A 20115-nucleotide genomic window follows, 5' to 3' on the forward strand; every position below is an offset into this window, starting at 1 on the left:
GCAAAGTAGGAATTCTGGGTCTAGGACTCTAAATTTGGTAATCAAAAATGATCTGACACTGTTTTATATTCACTCGCTAAGAAATGTATCAGGTGCAGAACACTGCAGTTGGAGAAAGCGCTTCTTCTAACAGGAGCAAAGTGATTTTGCTTCCTTATGCTGGTTTTATCAGACCAGTTGTTGCTATCTCTCAAGAATTATTACAAGTTACAAGTCATGAAATAATATTTTTTTTTCACACACACATATGGAGGCAGATAATTACGAGTCTTACATTTTTACTTGCTGAGTGAGGAGAGGGAAAGATGACAAGCCTTTGTCAAAAAGACAAAGGGTCACGGGAAAGTTAACAAACAAAACAAAACAGACTTAAGGCACAGTAAAAAGCTCTGGATTTTCTAAGTCATTTTTATTATTATGGGGACCTCACTTTTGAATGGTCTGGACTGGCAAAACTAATTCTATTGTTTTCAGAATTTCTTGCTGTGCTTTAACCCATCTCAACCGTTGCCCCTCCCCACCACAAGCATGTTCTGAGAGTGCTACCTTTCCCCTCGTTCTTTTTTTTTGGGCTATCTTTCACAAGTTACTAGCAACCTACAGCTACACTCTAAAAATAATAAAAGGCGTATCTCAAGCTTACCCACAAACTTCTGTGGGGTGGAGCTTTTACGCTTTCCCAAGTTGCTTGTCAGCTTCTCTATAACAGCAGGTCTCTCAAAAGGCACCATAGGAATATTGTTGTCCATCACAGGCTCTTGTTCCTTACAATCTTCCATAGGAGGTACTACATAAAACCAAAACATTGTATCAGACAAGTCTGGTCTACACTTGACAGATGACACAAAACATTTGAGCTCTGCTGATTGTGCAAGAAGAGCAACACAAAATAAAGCGAGATGCAAGAACACAGCGGGCATTCAGATTGCACTCCCCTTTGAGCAGGCAGAGCCACACTTTTCCATCGCCTGTCTTGGGGAACATTTCATTTTGCAGAAGCTACACTTGATGTATAATAAAGGACTTGTTTTGTTCCGAATACAGAAGGTCCCACTGAGAAGAAAAGAGAACTACTGGTGCTGGCACTTCAGAAAATTCCCTCTGTAGATCACATTTTCTGTTTTCCTCCCTCCAGCATGATCCCATGTTACCAGTGTAACTTTATGGCTATCCTTGTGGATTCACTTAATATCACTTCACCTTGTTTATCATTCTTATCTTCTTATCACACTGATCTCAATGACTAGAAAACATACAATGGCTTTGCATTCCCTAAGACAGAGGCTTCCAAAACGAAGACCGTATTTGTTAAGGTTTCCTTTGTTTCTATATATGAGACTAATTTCACCACACATTGCGCTGAAATTGCAGGATTAACATTATATGGAGTTTCCCTTTAGAACCAGTGAAAGAAACTAACAAGTTTCCGAACTAAAGCTTTTTTCCCATCAGAGGGGACCTAACGATTAATAAATGCAAGTCTTTTGCATCTCTCCTCCCACTATTTGCAACCTCTTATGGACACCACAAGGATCAGTGGTACCACGCTGAGAATTAAGTTCAGAAAGCCTGAGTCATCCACCATACATCTCAAGTGTGATTCCATATGTAGCTCTTCCCGCTGCCCAGCAGCACATTGCTCCTCATTCTTCTTTAGAAAGTAGCAGGACAACTCAGAGGAGGATCATCAACCACTGTCTGTGTGCTAATGAGATCGTTAAGGTACTACAGAAAAATTATTTGAGAGTGAATAGCAGAGAAATAGGAAATTCTTGTGATTTGGAGGCTGTGAGCGTCCCATCCCATTCTCTGCATTAGGTACATCTTCCAGTGAAGTCACAGCTGCTATTGCAGGGGTAGTAGAGAAAGGCCAACCTCCATATCTTCTGCTAGTTCTCTCCCACTGCTTCTATTGCAGCCTCTGGTGTCATTTCTCATTCAGTTACCTTTTCGTTGTGATTATGAAATGAGCATCACCAGCCTGCTTTCCTCCCTCCCATACAACTTGACTGCCTTCAGGATCCTAATACAGAATAATCACTCATCTGTTCTTAAACATGTAGCTGTTTGCTAGCACATAATACATGAAAAATGAGGTGTTAAAAGCCTCATCTTTGCCTTCTTTCTGGTAAGGAAGAGCAAATACCAGGCAATCACAAAACAGAGTATCTGCTCAGGTGAACTTGTCAATTCAGACATTCATAATAAGAAAACATAGCAATTTATTCATTTGATTCCATTTGTGCCTCTGCTGCTAGAGCAGGCTGAGTACTTTGAGTTTTAGAATCTCCCATATGCTATAAAATGATTTACTGTGCTGCTTTTTTATTTGTACAGGATGCTCCCCCTGAGAAACACAATAGTTTCTCATTTACAAGGCAGTCCTGCTGGCATCAGTGAAAGAGGAAGAAAAAGCATAAATATGAAACGAATCAAACATTGCAACAAACTGGGATGCAGTGTTCAAGTGACCTAAGTAATTCCCAGTGCAGTGTGGGAGGTCTGAAATATTATCAGTGATATGGCTAAATTCTGAAGGTTGTGCAAACACTCTTTGTCCAGAGTTATCTGCACTAGCTCTACTCAAGTATTCATAGAGATTTTATAAGAAAGGAATGATTTCAGCTGTTGATTTTCACTAGCAACTGGTGTCTGACTGTCCTCTTAGCTTAACAAATAACTGTGTGAGAACCCTGGTTTCCTGCTCAGTGGCTGTAATTGTCCTCACTGTGATGGGACAGGTTTGGACAACACGAGTGCCACTTCAAGAATTTCCAGTCCTTGGCATGCCAGATGCACAAGACTTGAAGTAGGAACCTAAGGAGGTGCAGGGGGCTCTAAGTATCTCGCATGATGACCTGCTGCCTTTGTAGGAGTGTACCTGCCCACAAAACCAATTGAAAGCCTAATTACTTCCATAGCTATCTGATTAAGCCCAAAATTTAGTGACATTTGTATTTCCTATACAGATTAATAATGAAATAATTCTACTGTTTGGGCATATGTGTGCAAAATTTCCTAGATGGAATTTGAAATCTTTCTTCCACAAAAAAAAAGAAAAAAAAAATAGTGCTAAAAAAGACATCTGTTCTTCTCTGAATCAGGCAAAAATTCTGCTCGGACTTTTAAGACTAAAACCATCACCAATAAAAATATTTTCTTTTCTATATCGTGTGCTGTAAACTATTTCCTGCCTCAGAACTCATCTCCATAACCACTCAATCCCACCAGTATTTGAGTTGAGGTGAGAATAAGTTACCAGGATGTGCAATGTTACATAGATTTCCTGGGAAGGAGGAGAAATGGGAATAGCCTAGGTGTGCTTCATTACCTTGGGTAGTAGGAGCTAGAACAGCTGACATGTCATAAGTAGCTATGATACAACTACTTATTTTAACCTATAAAATTATGGTGTCACCTCAAGAAGACTTCTAATCCAAAAACAATGCATCCAGCTCATTAAAAGCCCAACACTGAGAATGTTTCTGTTAAAGGATGCTTTCACTCTGTAATCAGGATGCATTGCTGGATGTTCACTCTCCCTGACATAGCTGATGTCCTCAACTGCAGTTAACATCAAATGGTGTTTTCAAGCTCAAACTCTCAATATGCAAACTTGGATGGTCTCCAGAACAAAGTCTTCATTTTTCTGAAGACATCAGCGTTAAGGTCGTGAGGATATTATTCAGTTTTTTCTTCCTCATTTGCAAGAAACCACAACATTCTGTTAAAAAAAATAAAAAAAATTAAAAAAAAATTCATGCTCTTCCAGTGAGGAAAGAATTTGGGGAAAAAAAAAAAAAGAAAAAAAAAGGCCAAAAATTGCCCAGCATGTGTTTTGCTGATAAATACTTCTGTGTGCAGACAACTTTTGTGTGCTAAGTCTCAGCTGGTATAAATTAGTATTACCCCATCACCCTCAATTTCCTTTCTTAAGTTCACAATATTGCTATTTTAGAAAGTGTATGTGTGTGCACTAATAACTGACAGGACATATTCCCACAGACCCTGGTGTGAAGTACCCCACGGGACAAGCATTTTAACTACATTTTAAGCAACTAAGCAAGAGGAAAGGACACAGGGTCATTGTGTATTTTGTGTGAGTTGGCCTTTGAGCCTCTCACAGCCTAAGGCCAAGCTCCTTTCTCCTTCTCTTAAAAAGAGCATTTTTCTCCACTTTATTTTAAGAATTTCCCTGGACTTTTTGCTTTGTGGAGATGAATATACACATATATATATATATATGAGTAAAAAGCATTGAGTGTTTCTCCCTATTCGATAATGCAAACATCAGACACACTGCCTTCAGAGGCTGTCATTTTCATCACCCCAACACACCGCTAACTACAAGACCACACACTAATTTCTACCTCAAGGGCCAGAACTTCTTAGCTGAGAACGGCTGACAACATCAGAGGAGCTCTCTTGCAGCAGACAGCACGTAACTGAGCCACTGTGCTGAGCTGGGGACAGGCCCCAGCCACAAGGAAGGGCAGCTCAGAGAGAGGATGGAGGGAGACCCAGCGCCAGGAACTTGTGCATTCCTACCCACATGCTGAACCCAGCCTCTCCCTGCCTCTCACTTCCCCTTGTGCCTTTGATCAGGTGACCCAGCCGTCTGCAAGGCAAAGATAATTCAAATCAAAGGAAATATTTGCAGCGTGCCTATAATTCGATCAACCAGAGTACAATGTTTGAAAAGCTCCCATTTCTCAAAGGGCTAAGCAAGCTCACTGGAATTAACCTCTGCAACAATAATTTAGAGTGATCTGAAACACCGGCCATAACAGTTTGAGACACAGCACAGCCACCTACACCCTAAAAGCAGGATGCCAGCAGGAATGAGAACATCCCCACATGCACCTTTTCTTCACGTTATGCTGTTAAAGGATTGGCCAGGAGTTCCTCTGCCACGTTTCCAGAGGCATACGGATCCAAGGAACTCATGCAGCACGTGGCTGGAGAAGGTACTGATCTCAGCTGAGCAGGCCTCAAAACACTCAGCAAAACCAAAGTCCTCACAAAGTATGTGGAAAGAGGGCCAGGTAAGCTAAGCACTAACATGATGCAAAATTAAGCAATAATTGATATCTGCAAAGCACATATTCACTCGACCCCAAGAATATCCTTTCAAAGTAAGACAAGAGTGAAGAAAATTGAGGCATTCCTCAGTGTTAGCCTAAGCCTTAACTTTAAGCAAGGAAAAGAGTAATCATCTGTGCAATGCTTTTCTGCTGCCTCTGTGCTCCTTGGAGAATGGACTTACAGCACAACTGTACAGCACACACTGAGCTTCCCAGGTGGGAGCACTGGGATGTGAGGGGAGATTTATCACTAGCACCCACCTGGATCTAGAACTACCTGTCACTGCCAACTGCCATCATCGTACCTCCTCTAACCGCCAGGATGTGAAGTCCCTTAAACATTTGCCAGGAGAGATTTAGTCACGTTTGCCAAGGAGAGAAATAGGCACTAGTTGAATTCAAAGTGTTATTTTAAGCTAATTTTGCTGGGGGGAAAAAAAAAAAAAGTGATTGTCTGAACATTCCTATTTTAAACCCAAGCAAAGTCAGGTTGTAAATAAAATGGATTATCATATTGGGTTTCCACTGGTTTAACTTTGACTGTTAGAAAAATCAGTGCAAGGTCAGCTATTCCAACTTCTCTGGTTGGACGAGGTTAAAGACTTACCCCTGTTGTCATAGCATTGAGCTGCTTAGAAAAGGCTTTAGATTTCCTCAGAAGCACACTAACAATAGTAAACTCATTTACAATAAATTAGTGAAAAATAAATCTTGAAATTGAGCAGAATTTGGGAAAAAAACTCCATAAAATAATCTCTGGAAGATTCCTACTGTCATACTTCCATTGGCCAACTGTTATTTCCCTAAGAAAATGCAGACTGGTATCGTCAGCTACCTGGTTAATCAGATAGGCCCACCCTTGTAGAGGGAAGAGCACGTATTTTGTTGAAAATGGAGCACGTGGTTGCACTACTACTGTCAGCAAAGTGCTCCATCAAGTGCAGAACAGGTACCTGGAAGCAGCAAAGCCCTAAGATGAGTCTTTCTACTGACTTTTGCAAGCATAAAGTCAGGCCTAACGCAGATAATCACTAACTTCAAGGTCTCTGAAGTCATCCATTAGATTTTAAAGGTTGATTTTAGTCATCTGAAAAAGATAGTAATTACTTAATAGAGCTGTAAAAACATTTGGGGTTATATGCTTTAATAGATGTGAAATTTTCACAGTAGAGCGTTCTAAAATTTTTGGTGATTTCCTTTCCACCAAAACACAGTCCATGGTAGAAAGGTTGAACAGATTTCATTTCAGTTTGGCTTTTTTTTTTTTTTTTTTTAGGTTTTTAGAAGCGACCTTTCAGAACTTCTACATAATTGATTTCCAAATGACGCCACACGACTATTCTCTACAATGAAAAGCAAAATGGAAAAAAAAAAAGTTCTTTCCCTTTTTCATTTACCTACTGTCTGTCTTCTTGATATTCTCATGTTTGTGGCATTTTCTACTCGTAATGGAAAAAAGTATATATATATTTTTATATTTCCTCCGCAATAAGAAATTATAAGTACTTGGAGTGCCAAATATCTACAGTTAATTTTTAGAAGTTACAAGACGTTGAGTGCCTGAAGCACTGATTTTCAATGAAAATAATTTTCAGACAACTCTTTTTATTTGGCACTACAAATATACCTACAACCTTGCAGTCAGATGTCATGCTTGTTTCCCACACCAGTAGCTACAGAAATGTTTGAACACAAATTCAGGCTTCGACATTTCTTGCTTTCAACCATCTTTTTGGCAATCTTCAGTATTTCTGTATATTAACACATGTAGCGTTAGCACAGTAACACTAACAAATGCAAATGCATGAACTTCTTTTTATATAATTACTTTCATCATCATCGTTGACTTCACGTTGCTCTGGAGGTTTTTACATCCCTTTTTCTTTTTGTTTTTTTGATATAATATATTACTATAAGGAATAGAAATAATGACCTCTGAGTATGTCTACCACCCTTACTTCTTAGAAGTACCAGTCACTTTCACCAAGGAGAGGAAGAGGATTCATATATTGCTTAGTTTTTATGGCAACTTTGTACTGGTGCCTTTACCACTTTAATGTCTGCGTACTTATATACCTAAAAAATGAAATACCAAATTCAAAAAAAAACAGCAAAAAAAAATGCTGTTAAACCAGAGTGGGGACTTGAAATCATCTTTTCTCCTCCTGCCAGAGGAGTGCAAGCAATAGATTAGATGGAAGCGATGCAAAGCACAAAGGAAGGAGGAAAAACAGATGGAAAACCCCCATAAGATGTGCTCCAAGTGCGAGCGACCTCAAGGCATGGTGTCCACCCACCGTGGTGACTCAGGACCTGCCCGGCGGCCTCCATGCCCACATTCTGCATGTAGTTGTGGCAGCGCTCCTTGTGCTCTTCCAGCGAACTGCGCTGCTTGTAGCTCCGGCCACAGTAGTTGCACTTGTGAGGCTTCCCCACTGTGGAGAGAATGAGAGTGTCTGGTCAGATCCACAGCAGCCCACCTATGCTGTCAGCGTCACATCTTCACAGCAAACTGCTCTTGAGATGGAAAGACAACTAAGAAAGGTTACTCAAGTCCCATGCCTTCTTCCCAGCCCCGTTTCCCCCACGCACACACCTCCCACCCACTGGGTACTTGGCTCCATCAGCTGTTCACACTAATGCATGGTATCTGCAGAAGTAACAAGAGGTGGACTTGCTCATCGTCAAGCAAATAAACAAGAGGGGAAAACAACCCAAACAGTTGAATCACATCCCGGCACTGCTTCTGTGTCACTGAGTCTCGTGGGAAAGAAACTTCTGAGGTGTTTTGCCCGTGGCACGAGCAGCTGCTTTCACAAAATTGTGTTGCCCCAGTGGCCTAATTCTGCTGTGAGCCGGGGAAACCCATCTCATGGCACAGAGGAGTTCTCTCAGCGAAGCAGTTTTGCCAAAATTACCAAGGGAAGGTTCGGAAAAAAACAAAACACAGACAACAAAGTGACGTTGGTAACGGCCCCTGTTCCACGTCAGAACTAAGCTGTCCCCCGTAATTCACAGAGACCAGATAATATTTAAAAAAAACAGAGGAAAAAAAAAAAAAGCTGAGTACAACAAAAATCAAGGCAGATGCATGCAAGATATAACGGCATTTTCCTGTGCGCGCTTTTCACTCGGGAGCAAAATGAATAAATGGCAAATGACTCTTAACGCACGCAAAACCTGGCACCAGATTCCCATAAAGTACATCCCTTTCATAGCATGTCATTAAGAAACCACAAGAGCAGTCTAACCCAAGGCCAGAAGCTAGCCAGAAGTACCGTTTGCCAAGCCATGCTAATAAAGGTTTTTAATATAATCCCAACTTGAAGAACACAATCGTTTATTCTCTAATAACTAAGGAGCTATTAAGTCAGTGCTACAAGTCCAGGAAGACACCACAGGCTGAGACTTTCAGAGTTGGCTGAGGGATGGGGAAAGTCAAACTTGACAGAGTTTTCAAAATCTTAGGTAAGAATTTTAGTTTCCATCCAAAGACATAGAGAATATCCTCTGTTGGATAACATGCACGTTTCTATTGGGTTTGTCCCAGTCTTGAAAGTTTTTCACTGTCATTTACTTAATGAAATCCAAACTGGACTACTGACAGATAAACATTGTCACTCCTAGGCAACCTTCCTACCATTGTATGACAGACCTGGGGCTGCTTCAGTGCTGGGGGGAAGATGTAAGGGGCACAGTGGGAGGGTACACATAGCCAACAAGAAGTTGGACAGGAAATGTTTTGTGTTAGCTTGGTGTCAAATCAAGAAATCTAAAGCAGCTGAAGGGATTAAGCTAACAGATCCAAAAGCAGGGCTGAATTAGACCACCCTGTTTGACTACGCCAGGCTTTCAAAGTCTTAGGTGAACCATAAGATGAAAAGGAAATGTGTGATTGCTTTCAGCTACTCAAGAGGTAGATGCTATTAATTAAATATATTATCATCTAGTACAGATAAACACATTATCTTACCAGCTTGTAGGAGAAAAAAAAAAAAAATCAATTAAACAATAAAAAGCTGATATTACTCCTCTTCAAATCGCTGCTGCTTGCATTGCAACTATTTCACAAGCTATTCCTAGACAACGAGGCTGAGACCTTTCCCAGTGATACCTGAGACATACAGCTACCCAAATCCCATCAAATTTCAAGGTTCACAAGAGACGATAAAAGCCAATGACAAAGGCAAGATTTCTACATGCAGTATGGGATTTGAGGAACGTAACTCCCCAGGGAAAGAAATACTCCAGCACATGAACTCCTTCCTCCAGGGAGAGGACAGGAGAATAAACAACACGTGACAAATGTTAGCCACGTTGCCTAATACACAACTGGAAGCTGCTCTAACACAACAGGGGAGAGCGAAGTTTGTGAATTCCAACTCAGCAGACTTGAACGTAACTCCCTCGGGCTCGTTTGCAAAGTTGGTCCCCCGACTCTCCCTTCTCAACAGATATAATTACATCATAGCCTAGACACGACACAGGGAAAAACTGATTTATTCTATAAAATTACACAAAGCAACTGCAACTTGGATTGTGCCCTCGATCAAGTCAGCCCCCAGTGGGAACAGGTTCCAGTAGTTCATGTCACCAGCAATGCTCACCATCTAGCTGGTGATGAACGCAGCTAGCAGGGGAAGCAGCTACGGTCTGGATTTTAGGAACCTCACTGCTGTGACAAATGGCAAGACGTGGAAATAGTCACATATTCTCCCTTCTGCACTTACCAAAATAAGTCATGATAAAAAATACACGTTTGTGGATCTGAACATTGCCAGCAGGTGTACATTTTTCCATTTTTTGTGCTACACAACATAAAGATGTAAAGGCGTCTTAGAGAACTCAGTTCCAGTGATCTTCTCAATGGCGCATTTTGTTCCACGCAACAAACCACCAGATTAAACCACATAGCTGCCAAGAAACATTTCAGCCTTTGTCAGCGAAGGTATAGTCAATAAATGTTAACAGGCAAAAGTTGCCCCCAAAACAACAGCTGTGCTCCTGGGCACAGGTTCTGGTCTTTGCAGAATTCAACTGCGCTATAACCACCAAAAACCTTCTCACGCCCACACCAAAGGCTGCTCTTTCATTGAATTCTTTATGGAGCCATCCAGTGCTCAGCTCAGCTTTAAGCTAGTTTCTCCAAGCTCCTGACCAAGGGCCCTGTCACACAGACATGGCGTTTGGTGTATCATTGTACCAATGGCAGTGGCACCTAGGAAAGGTGGTTTGGAAGCCTCTGGTTTGGGGTAATTAATCCTGCATCACCTTTAGATAGAAAATTACCATCACTCATTCTCATAAAAGTGACACAATACAGTGAATGCAAACAAGCCCAAAATCTTGAGAAATGTTCAATTTGTCATTGAACTGGGAAAGACCAGGGCACTGGGTAAAACCCAGCGGCCATATCTATGAAAAAGCTGACTTGAATACAAAAAACACACCTTATTTTTCTTACTTATATGTCAGAGTTTCCACACATTTAAGCTCAGATTCATACAGATGACAATGTGGCACAGAAAACCCACAGTGGAGTCTCAGCCTCAAATGGAAAATATTATGACAGTTACACAGAAAAAAGACATTTCAATTTGAAGTAGACTTTTTACCATGAAACAGGTAAACCACTCGCTGAAATTCACAGAGCAACGGAGTTTGCTCGCGAAACGAAAATGTTTGCACGCAGGGAGGTCTGGAAAGAGGAGGAGGAGACAAAGCGCTCAGGAGTAAGGAATATTGGAGTCCTTGTGGGTGAACTTTGATAGCTGAGAAGTGTGCAAGCAGCAACAATGAGATGGTGCAACACTCAGGTCAATATTCAAGACAGAAAGCAGACTCGGGCCTAGGGAAACTGCTTTTAAGTCATAAAAGAAGGTCAGTGAAAGAGAAAGAGCCCATAAGGCATTCACGCAGCATTTTGTTCTCAAAAGAGATGGGAGTATATAGCAGAATATAAAGTAAGTCAAAGGGAAATCACAGGGCATCCCAGGTAATACTTTGCCATGAGCACTCGGCATGAGAGAGGCCTACGGAACAGGTTAAGAGCAGCGATGCTCTTCATCGAGCGAAAACCCTGCCTCCATTAACACCAATGGCAAAATATTCCCTGGCTTCAGCAAGCAGAACTGACTACTTCCACATTTCCCTGCTTTGGGTAGCACACTCTCCTCTGCAGCAGCTTGGAGAACGATTCCTTCCTGTCTATCTGTCCAGCTCAGACATTAACAGCACAGGTCCTCCAGTGCAAGGAGTATTAAAATGTTATAAAGCCTTTACATTGAGCTTTCTATCAGACTGGAAACTGCCCAGGATGGGAGATGCTCTGCAGATAATAAAGTACCTACCACAAAGGAGCCTTGAACGGGGCTTAATATGGCAAGATCAAATTTTAACACCAAAGCAGGAAATATGATTAAGGCTCTAGGTTGGGACTAGGGAGCCTAGGGTTCAATTCTTAGTTACACCACAAATTTTGTGACTGCAGGCAAGTTACACTGATTTCCCATGCTTCAATTATTCATACATACGATTAAGGTAATAATTCTCTTCTTCTCAGCATGTAAATGAATTCAGGCACTTTGTGAGAGACACAGAGGCTAATTTGGTGGAGTTCACACAAGTAGGTAGACATAGAAAAATATGGTCCATATCTCTATTGAGAAATTAAGGACTTAATACACTGATTTTATTAGATATGGGAGCGAGCATAAAAGAGCAGAAGGAGATATTTAGGATGGCACAGAGTAGAGGCTCAAGTGGGAATAAGAAAATCAAATTAGAGAAAAAAGTTGGTGGCGTATTAGGCTGCTTGCAGGCACGGTATCCTTCTGGGCTGTGAAATGATCAGCCCAGAGAAAGGTAGAATGACCTTTAGATTTTTCCATTGCTTTTAATGCCATGGAAGACAAAACAGAGGACTGGGGTAGTGCTTAGATGTTGCCAAAAGAACTGAGGCAGTAGAGATGCGTTGATGAAGCACAGTCCATCCAGTTCACAGCTGTAATGTAACAGAACACCTCGCGTGTCCCAGAGCTGCCTATCCCAAGGCCTCTCACACAAAATATTTACATAAATAATAGACTTTTGAACGAATTAATTAAAAGAAAAAGTGAGACCTAATCCCATGCTGGCTCTGAGCAGCACGTAGCTTTACAAAGGAAACTGCCTCCCACTCCGATGCTGCATCTTGCCGCTGTGCTTAATGACTGTAAATGTGTTCATTGAAATTCATGAAGGCTCTTTGATTTTTCTTTTTACATTTTAAATTTTTTTATATTTTTTTGCCCAGGAGATTACATATAGACACAAAATAATCAGCACGCACTCGAGTTCAGAAATAACAAGTCCCTCAGCTAATCCAATATTGTCCAAGCCAACCTGCATTCAGAGGTCACAAGATGTAAACATCTAACGTAAGTCTGCAGAGCACACTGACACACCAACTTGTGACACTCAGCCTTGAGCACCTCCATCTTTGAGTGCTCAACTTATGACATCTTAAAGCAGCCTGATTTTCAGAAATAACCCATTCTATATTCATATTATGGTAACTTAGCTGTAATCTTTTAATGCTTGTCAGTTCTGACGGGAGCAGCAACACCTGGGGTACGTGCCAACGTCTCTGCACTGGAGTGGCAGATAAATACAGAAGTACTCTGCTCTACCACTGGACTTTAACACAGCTCTAAAATAAAAGGCTTGCTTGCTAATAAGCTGCAGATTCACTGAAAGGAAGCCTCCTCTGATTTCTTGATGGGGGGGAAGGGAGGAAGGACAAAACGTAACAACTTGGTTACGGTAACTTTACAAGAGTTCCTTCTTCCAGCTCTTTGCCACCTCCAACAGCTGGAGGAGTTCAAGTCATATGTTTTGCTTTTTCTGACTTTCAGAAAGAAGAAGATGCTGGTTTACTTCTTAACAATTGACTTCTGACAGAGATGCAGGGATCGCTGTGGACCTCCTGGGGTGCTGACGTCTCTTTTTTCATCTTTTAGGCCAAATACTAGAGTGTATGAGGTTGTGAGAACAGACAGGTCATGCAGGAGAGGAGACACCAACCAGAAAGGTCTGTGCTTCAGGATGTTTCCAGGCACTTTAGAATCCTCAGTGGACTCAAAATACAGCAGGACAACAACAGAGATAGTTCACTTGATTCACTTCAAGACCTCAGAGCCCACGGCCTCTTAGTACACATAATCCATCGCCTATCAATACATATACAACTATTCAAGATAGTGTGAACCTCCCAGCAAATGAAATACCTTTTGTCCTTTTTGTACAGCAGCAGTCAATGGAAAGTTATTTCTGTCAACAGCTACCCTGTACTATTACAGCAGCCCTAGCCAGCTAGTAGCAAAACACCTCTGTACGCTTGTAGTACATCAGCACACAGTAAAACAACGGCAAAACATTACACCTACACACCCTTTGTTTTCTAGGCACACCTGTCTGTGCAGTACATATCTCCAGAGCACAAAACAGCTGCCTGACACCTGCATCCACCTGCCAGTTGTTTTTGGTGTTGTACAACAAGCAGCTAGCAGAGCAGCGCTGTGCTCCTGACACTCAGCCCTTCCTTCTGTGACAAACGGTATAAAATAGATGATATATAAGCTCCAAGGACTTCATCCATGCTACAAATACACGTGTGCACACAGAGAGGACAAGCAAACACACCTATCGATGCAAACTTCCAAGTGACTACACCTTTGTATATAATGCACATAGGCCAGAGTGCAGTGTAAATCAAGAGTACAACAGCTATAGTACTGGGATCCTTATTTGTACCTTCAGGTACTGCCTGCAGCCTTTTATTTCTTTAGTAGCTCACTGTGATTTATCTCACAGTTTCTAGCAGTTACTGGCTCTGCTATTTAATCTGATTCATCAGATTGTGTTTATTTATTAACTGATCTGCACAGTTTTACAGATAAAATAATGTTCCAATCTGCCACGAGGGTTATAAATAAGCAGGCAGTAGTTTTTGTGCTAGAAGCTTAACAAACAAACAAACTCCTGTTTCACTGGCACTATCATACAATTACTGAAATCTCCCTAACCATCCAGACCAAACCATCCTGTCACAGTCTCTCAGCACCCATTAAATAAATTAAAAACAGAAAAGCAAGAAGTTTGCATGCCAATTTCTTCCTTTGGAGCACAGACAAAAGCAGGTTCCTTTGAAGGCCTGCATGCTGCATCTGTGTGGAACAATGTGTGAAAATGGAAAAAAAAAAATAATCCATTTGTTTAAGTGAAACTACGCTAACAAATGAAATACTAAATCAAGTAAAATGCAGGTAAAGGACACCGACTTTGTACTTATTTCTGAAAAGGACAAAATCCCTGGTTACTTGATCTGAATTCATGTCCCATAAAACATGTATTGCAACAGACAGAAGCTCTCATCACATTCTTCTCTTGACTTAACTCTCTTACCTTCAAAATAAGAGCTTCAAAGCCAGCAGAAAGGAGCTGACGCTCACTTCAGTTGGTATTAATGGCAACAGAGCTCTCAGATCTCCCCTCCATTTGGAAGTCTCAGCACAGCTGTTCTGCTCTTGTGCTGTGAGCCCAGTGTCCTCGTGCCACAGCAACGTGCCCCAGACCTTCCACGCACCCCTGGCACTTAGCAGGGGTGTCTCAAAAATTTTACAAGGATTCTGAAACGGTTAAACACCATTAAAAAGAAACACGTGTTTAAGTAGCACCGTGGAGGTGAGATAAACTAGCAAAAACAAGGAAGACTACAAATAACTGGGCGCTTTTATCACTTTGCCAGCTTTAAAATCACTTAAAGGCAGCTAGGCTTACTGCAACTCACTTGTAGAGGGTAAGAGGTCCTGCGACATATACAGGAGCTCACTGCTGTAGTTCAGTGGTCTGCTCTGGCCAGGAATCTCCTCCTGCAGTGCCATCTCTATACCTGGAACTGGGTGGAAGCAGGATGGAGGTTAAATCTTAACTGCATTTACTAGCTCTGTACTTTCCACTCCACTTCAGACCTTTAACATGATATTAAAGTCGACTTGATATGTGGAGCATTCATCGGTTTATGTAACAAACCTTCCAAAATACCCTCTTGAGTTCAAACCTGCTCCAGAAGCACAGCAAAGAGGAACAAGGAGAACACATTTAGGTGGCTCTGTTGTTCCTCCTCTGCCCTGCCTGTGCAGTGGCACAGCTAAGCAGGAGCAAGAGTGGGTTCCCCATGCTTCAGTGGGAGTCATGCCAGGCAGCAGCGGGCTCCAAGGGGAGAGGAGCAGCTCACAGCCCAGCGCAGGGTGTGGATACCTCAGCTCAGAGCAGGAATGCTGCTGGACAAACACTCCCTTGAGAAGCTCTCATTTGTGTTTTTTCTATTTTTTTTTTTTTTTATTGCTTTTTTCCCCTTTGGGTAAAACAAGCACAGACATTGGGCCAGATTCATAGGCAGGGTAAATGGAAGTAATTTCCCGAAGCCAATTTACATCTGTTGCTTACAGTTCAGTTATTCCAAGTGCAGCCCCTTTGCATATCTTGCAGGAGCCCTTTAGCATTTCATTATAAAGTCAACAGAACTTTTGAATTACTTCAAGCAAGCAGCACCAAACCAGTTAACCAGTTATTTTACAGTATCTAAATAAAGGGGGAGAGAATACCTGACATTTAACTTCCACTACAGCACGAAGTAGTTTTATTTTTCCTGCACAAAAACACCAAACAAGCCCTTATAACTCTAGATCATTGCTTCTCATCTCATGGCAGTGAGTTCCACATATACACCACTACATGAGAAAAACCTCTTTCTTTCTGCACCTGACCCCTTTCCAGCTTTGTGTCTGATTCAGGAGATTTGATGAACAAGCTCCAGCTTCCCTTAAGTAAATTTTTTCTTTTCTTGTCAATGCCATAAAGAGTTTTGGAAGCAGACTATTAGCAGCAAGCTGTCATAAAGATAATAACAAGAAGGAAGAAATAATGTTGACAGTTCCTGTGCTTTTCCCAACCACTGGTGCTGGGAGTTTTCAGTTATTTTGATCAAGGCCAGCAATAAAGCGAACCTTGCTTCCAAAAACAGGTCAGGCAGCAACACTAATGGGCTCCTTTGGGACATGAAAATTTTTACTCCTACTTTCCCGATTGCCCAAGAACAAGCGTGGTCTGTGCCACTGTGTTAGCCTCGTAAATACCTGCTGCCCAAGCATGGGTTTTGTCATCTCTTGCACAGATGTCAAATGAGGACTGACTCCTCTCACATAAGTAGTTCTCTGCCAACATGCCTGACATAGATTTTACCACTAGATTACAGAAGAGCTAAAAGTAAGGGTGAGACAGGGAAATAAGTAGTCAGCGCTGAGCCTCGCTGTGCCGCCTGCTGCTGAAAAGGCTCCTGCAGCTCACTGCTCTTCTCAGCACACAGAACTTAGTGCAGCTTCACTCACGCAAAGGAATCCAACACCACAAGAGCTGGAGAGATAGCTCCTGTCCCACCATGCCTTCCACCACCCCAGTTCTGCAATCATGCTGCCACTTGTTGGTATTCACCGCTCCACGTTCAAAGTCAGCCATGGCATTTAGCAGGGAGGGGGGAAAAAAAACAATCAGGATAATTTCTTGATGAGAACAATTCTCAGCAAAACAAAAATTAACATGAAACCTGGCTATTAGAGGACAACTGGATCTTTGAGAAATGAACACAGGCTTCTGGACAGCCTCTGTTCTAGTGCAAGCCTGTACATATCAAGTATCTGTGTTTGACACTGAGGTTACATTAATCTCTTTCGGGTAGTAAAATCCAGCAATTCCTGTTAGTCTCAATATCTTCCCCAGATTTTCTTGTAGAGCAGAAAACAAATAATGACATTGCCAGAGCACTTGCAGTTCCTTCGAGTTTTTTAGGTTTGGTCAGTTGAAATAATGAGAAGGGAGGGAGGGAGCAATGATGTGGGATTTTAGGGTGTTTCTTTTATTGGTGTGATTAGTTGTGCAATACAAGCTCTGGATAGTTTCAGAAAGTGTATCCTGGCTGAAAGAAAGGCAGACAAAATGAAAGGAAATTAAATATGGGTGTGAAATTAAACCAAAAGAAAGTAAAAGAACAGGAAAGCAAAGCATCTACTTGGGCTGAAAGAGAAAAGCTGGAAAACAAGACACAGCTCCCTAAACACTCAGAAATATATTTAAAAGGTTTCCTGTAAAAGCAGAGAGTTTAGGAAACTCTGAGTACATTTAACTGCATTCCCTGATGAAAGAAAAAAAAAAATCATAGTGAAGCCTTCACACACTGTTCAAACTGGCGATTTCGATGAGAAGTCTGAAGCAAAAGCAGAAGTGTGTAGAACATGTCTTATTTCACAATACCTGGGAGAAGAAAGAAAATCAAAATTGGTTCATCCCCCAACAGAACATGCTGGGGACGGTAAAGCTACCTTGTTTTTTCATCTTTGGCTTGAACTTGGGCAGAAAAAAGTCTCTCTCTCTCTCTCTCTGAGTTCTATGTTACTTGACACAAAATGGTCCTTTCCCACCTCTTCACCAACGGTGCAATCGTATGTCTGTCACCACATATCAACCAGCTCTAATTCAGCCTGGAATTTATGCTGATTAAGGCAGAAATCTTGTGCTTCTGAACCTGATCTGTGTTTGCAGTCTCTTGAAGTTGGCTCCTCGTAAGCCCTTGGGCCAAACTCATCATTTGCAGAAGACCAATGATAGGAATATAATGGGTACATTTTTTCCACAATACAGCTGCTGTGGACATTTTACTGCAGCATGTAAAAGTCAAACAAAGCACATTTTCTGCTGGACGATCTATTTTTTGTTGGAACAAAGCTGCTCGGTTCCAAATCATGCCAACAATCCATCCTTTCAAGCTGCTCTACGGTAACGCAGCTACGGATATTGAGATGGATCTGATCCTACAGTGCTAGGAGCACACACGGTTCTCCCCTTAGCAAGCTATGGTACCATGACTTCCTTCAGCTTCCAGCTCCTGGAGTCAGCTGAGCAAAAGGAAAGATTAGCTTACATGTTTTTCCCCTCCCTCCCTTACAACAAAACATCTTTAGGTGAACAGAAAGGTCAATTTATCACCTTTCACTGTCCTCATTTGTTAGCATTTATAACCTGGAGTATTCAGATTCATGATCTGTTTTTTTAATTCCTGGAGTTAGAATCTTATCAATTCTGCCAACATTAATGCAGTTTCTTCAGATTAATACTACAGCTGTTATCAAAAGCACAGTTCAAAAACACTTTTGTGTACAACCTATTTTCCCACTGGAAATCTTCTGCTTTCCTGTTGTTTTAAAATCCACTGGTGTTGAGATGTCTCTCCCTAAATGTGCTTTTACTTATGCCTTAAATCATTTCCCTGCTCCATCCTGGTGTTTTATAGGAAGAAAACTGATATTACATATGAATCACAGAATAATGTGCCTCCTACAAAAGACATCACTCTATTAGGAACACATTTTAAGTGGCACATTTACCGTGCATTTAATTTTCATTTACAGTACGTGCTCTACATCCAGCACACTGCCTGTATCAGTTTTACTTTTCATAACCTATTCCTGACACCGAATACAAGCTGCGAGTGCTGCTCCAGGACTTGGCAAGAAGGAACAGGTTGTGGATGAGCAGGTTTCTCTGACTCACCTACACGGATCAACAAGGAAAAATAAAAGGGAGAGCGTGGAGATTGCAAAGGGAAGAAAAAACAGAGCGTGAGGGGGGAGTGACGTGTTTCTGTGGATGCGGTGTGTAATGCAGCTGGCAGCCTGCCTGCTCCGAGTGCCACTGAGTTCCAGACATGCCAGCCCGGCTGACTCAGCTCTTAGGAAGAAGGAAAGAGGAGGGAGAATTTCACAAACGTTTCTGATTGCCAAGGGACAGAGGTTGCTGGACTCCCCTCGAAGATTTTCAAAGCTATCTTTTGCTTCGGGGATTCGACTGGTGTCCGTGGAGAGGTGCAAGAGAAAGATACTCACTCCCTAATCTCATACAGAACTGCTGCTACGGCTGCTGGAAACCCAGCAGCACAGCTCCAGCCCACAAAGCAAGAAGTGTCAGCCTTTCCTGGCCAAAGCTAGCTGCTCTTAGACAAGCCACTGTCTCCAAGGAGACCAGCAAAGCGCATGCAGCTGAAGGGTATCCAAGTGAGCGAGAGTCTATGGCCCGTGTCGCTTTTCTATATAAAAATTTCATCATCAGTTTCTCACCACTGCATCCTTTATGTGTGATTTATTTACTAGGAATAGCTCCAAGCCCTTAAAGGGCTCTGCCTGTCTGCGAGAGCCGCTCTGTCCCGTGCATTTCAGAACAGACCAGATCCTGCTCGGCTGTGGGGGAAAGACTGTGCTTTTCCAGGCTTCCATTCCTAACTGAGAAGAGGTAGGAGCAAGAAAATAGCTATTTTCTAGCACTAAGTGCTGCAACACAGGCAGGCTAAGGCCCTGTGTCAATAGGCATACGCAGCCCCTAATTCTCATTGAAATCAAGCAGACCTCAGTGCTTTTGAAGATAAGAGCCAACGTGAGCTGGGCCCAAAATCAGCACTAGGAACTGAGCTTGCCTTAATTCCCTCATCAGGATCCTCACCACAGGCTTGGCTCTAAGCCTCTCCAGAGCACATGAGAGCATTCAGGCTGGCCTGAGTTCCCCCAGAGGGGACGGAAGGACACGTGAGGGGAGCAGTTCCCCCATCCTCCACCCTGATCAGCTGGCTCTCCAGACAGAAGGAGTCTCAGGACAGCAGCATCTCAGTTGCCTGGCCCCAGAGCTCCTGCTCACCAACACAGCCCCTCCAACTGCTCACACACTCTTGCATACTTAACTGAACAAAAGGAGCAAGGTGAAGGCACAGGCTTTCCCAAAAGGCAATGCTGTGCAGCACACAGATAACTGCGTGGCTGGGGAGTGCCCTGGCCGGGTGCTCTTTGTCAAAGTTTCAATAGGCAGGGCCTCAGCTGCATTTCTCCAGCTTCAGGAATGAAGATAGAGATCTCATCTCTCTGTTGCAAAGCAAAGAGGGAACTTGGGGCAC

General features: G+C 42.3%; 1 protein-coding gene across 19 annotated transcripts in view; it reads right to left on the reverse strand.

The window, feature by feature from the left end:
* IKZF2 (IKAROS family zinc finger 2) overlaps window positions 1-20115 on the reverse strand; it is a 111768-nt gene that overhangs the window by 13890 nt on the left and 77763 nt on the right. For 12 of the 19 annotated variants that reach the window (XM_052675118.1, XM_052675113.1, XM_052675108.1 and 9 more), the window contains 3 exons: window positions 14914-15021; window positions 7382-7519; window positions 644-787 (listed from right to left, as the gene is read on the reverse strand). In XM_052675118.1, coding sequence (XP_052531078.1) covers window positions 644-787; window positions 7382-7519; window positions 14914-15021 — 390 coding nt within the window. Of the gene's footprint in view, window positions 1-643; window positions 788-7381; window positions 7520-13766; window positions 13830-14528; window positions 14854-14913; window positions 15022-20115 lie in introns of those variants that run through there. The other 7 variants (XM_052675123.1, XM_052675119.1, XM_052675120.1 and 4 more) reach the window with 5 other exon arrangements.

This window comes from Tympanuchus pallidicinctus, unplaced genomic scaffold (genome assembly GCF_026119805.1).
Source record: "Tympanuchus pallidicinctus isolate F22 unplaced genomic scaffold, pur_lepc_1.0 scaffold15, whole genome shotgun sequence".
Lineage (NCBI taxonomy): Eukaryota > Metazoa > Chordata > Aves > Galliformes > Phasianidae > Tympanuchus > Tympanuchus pallidicinctus.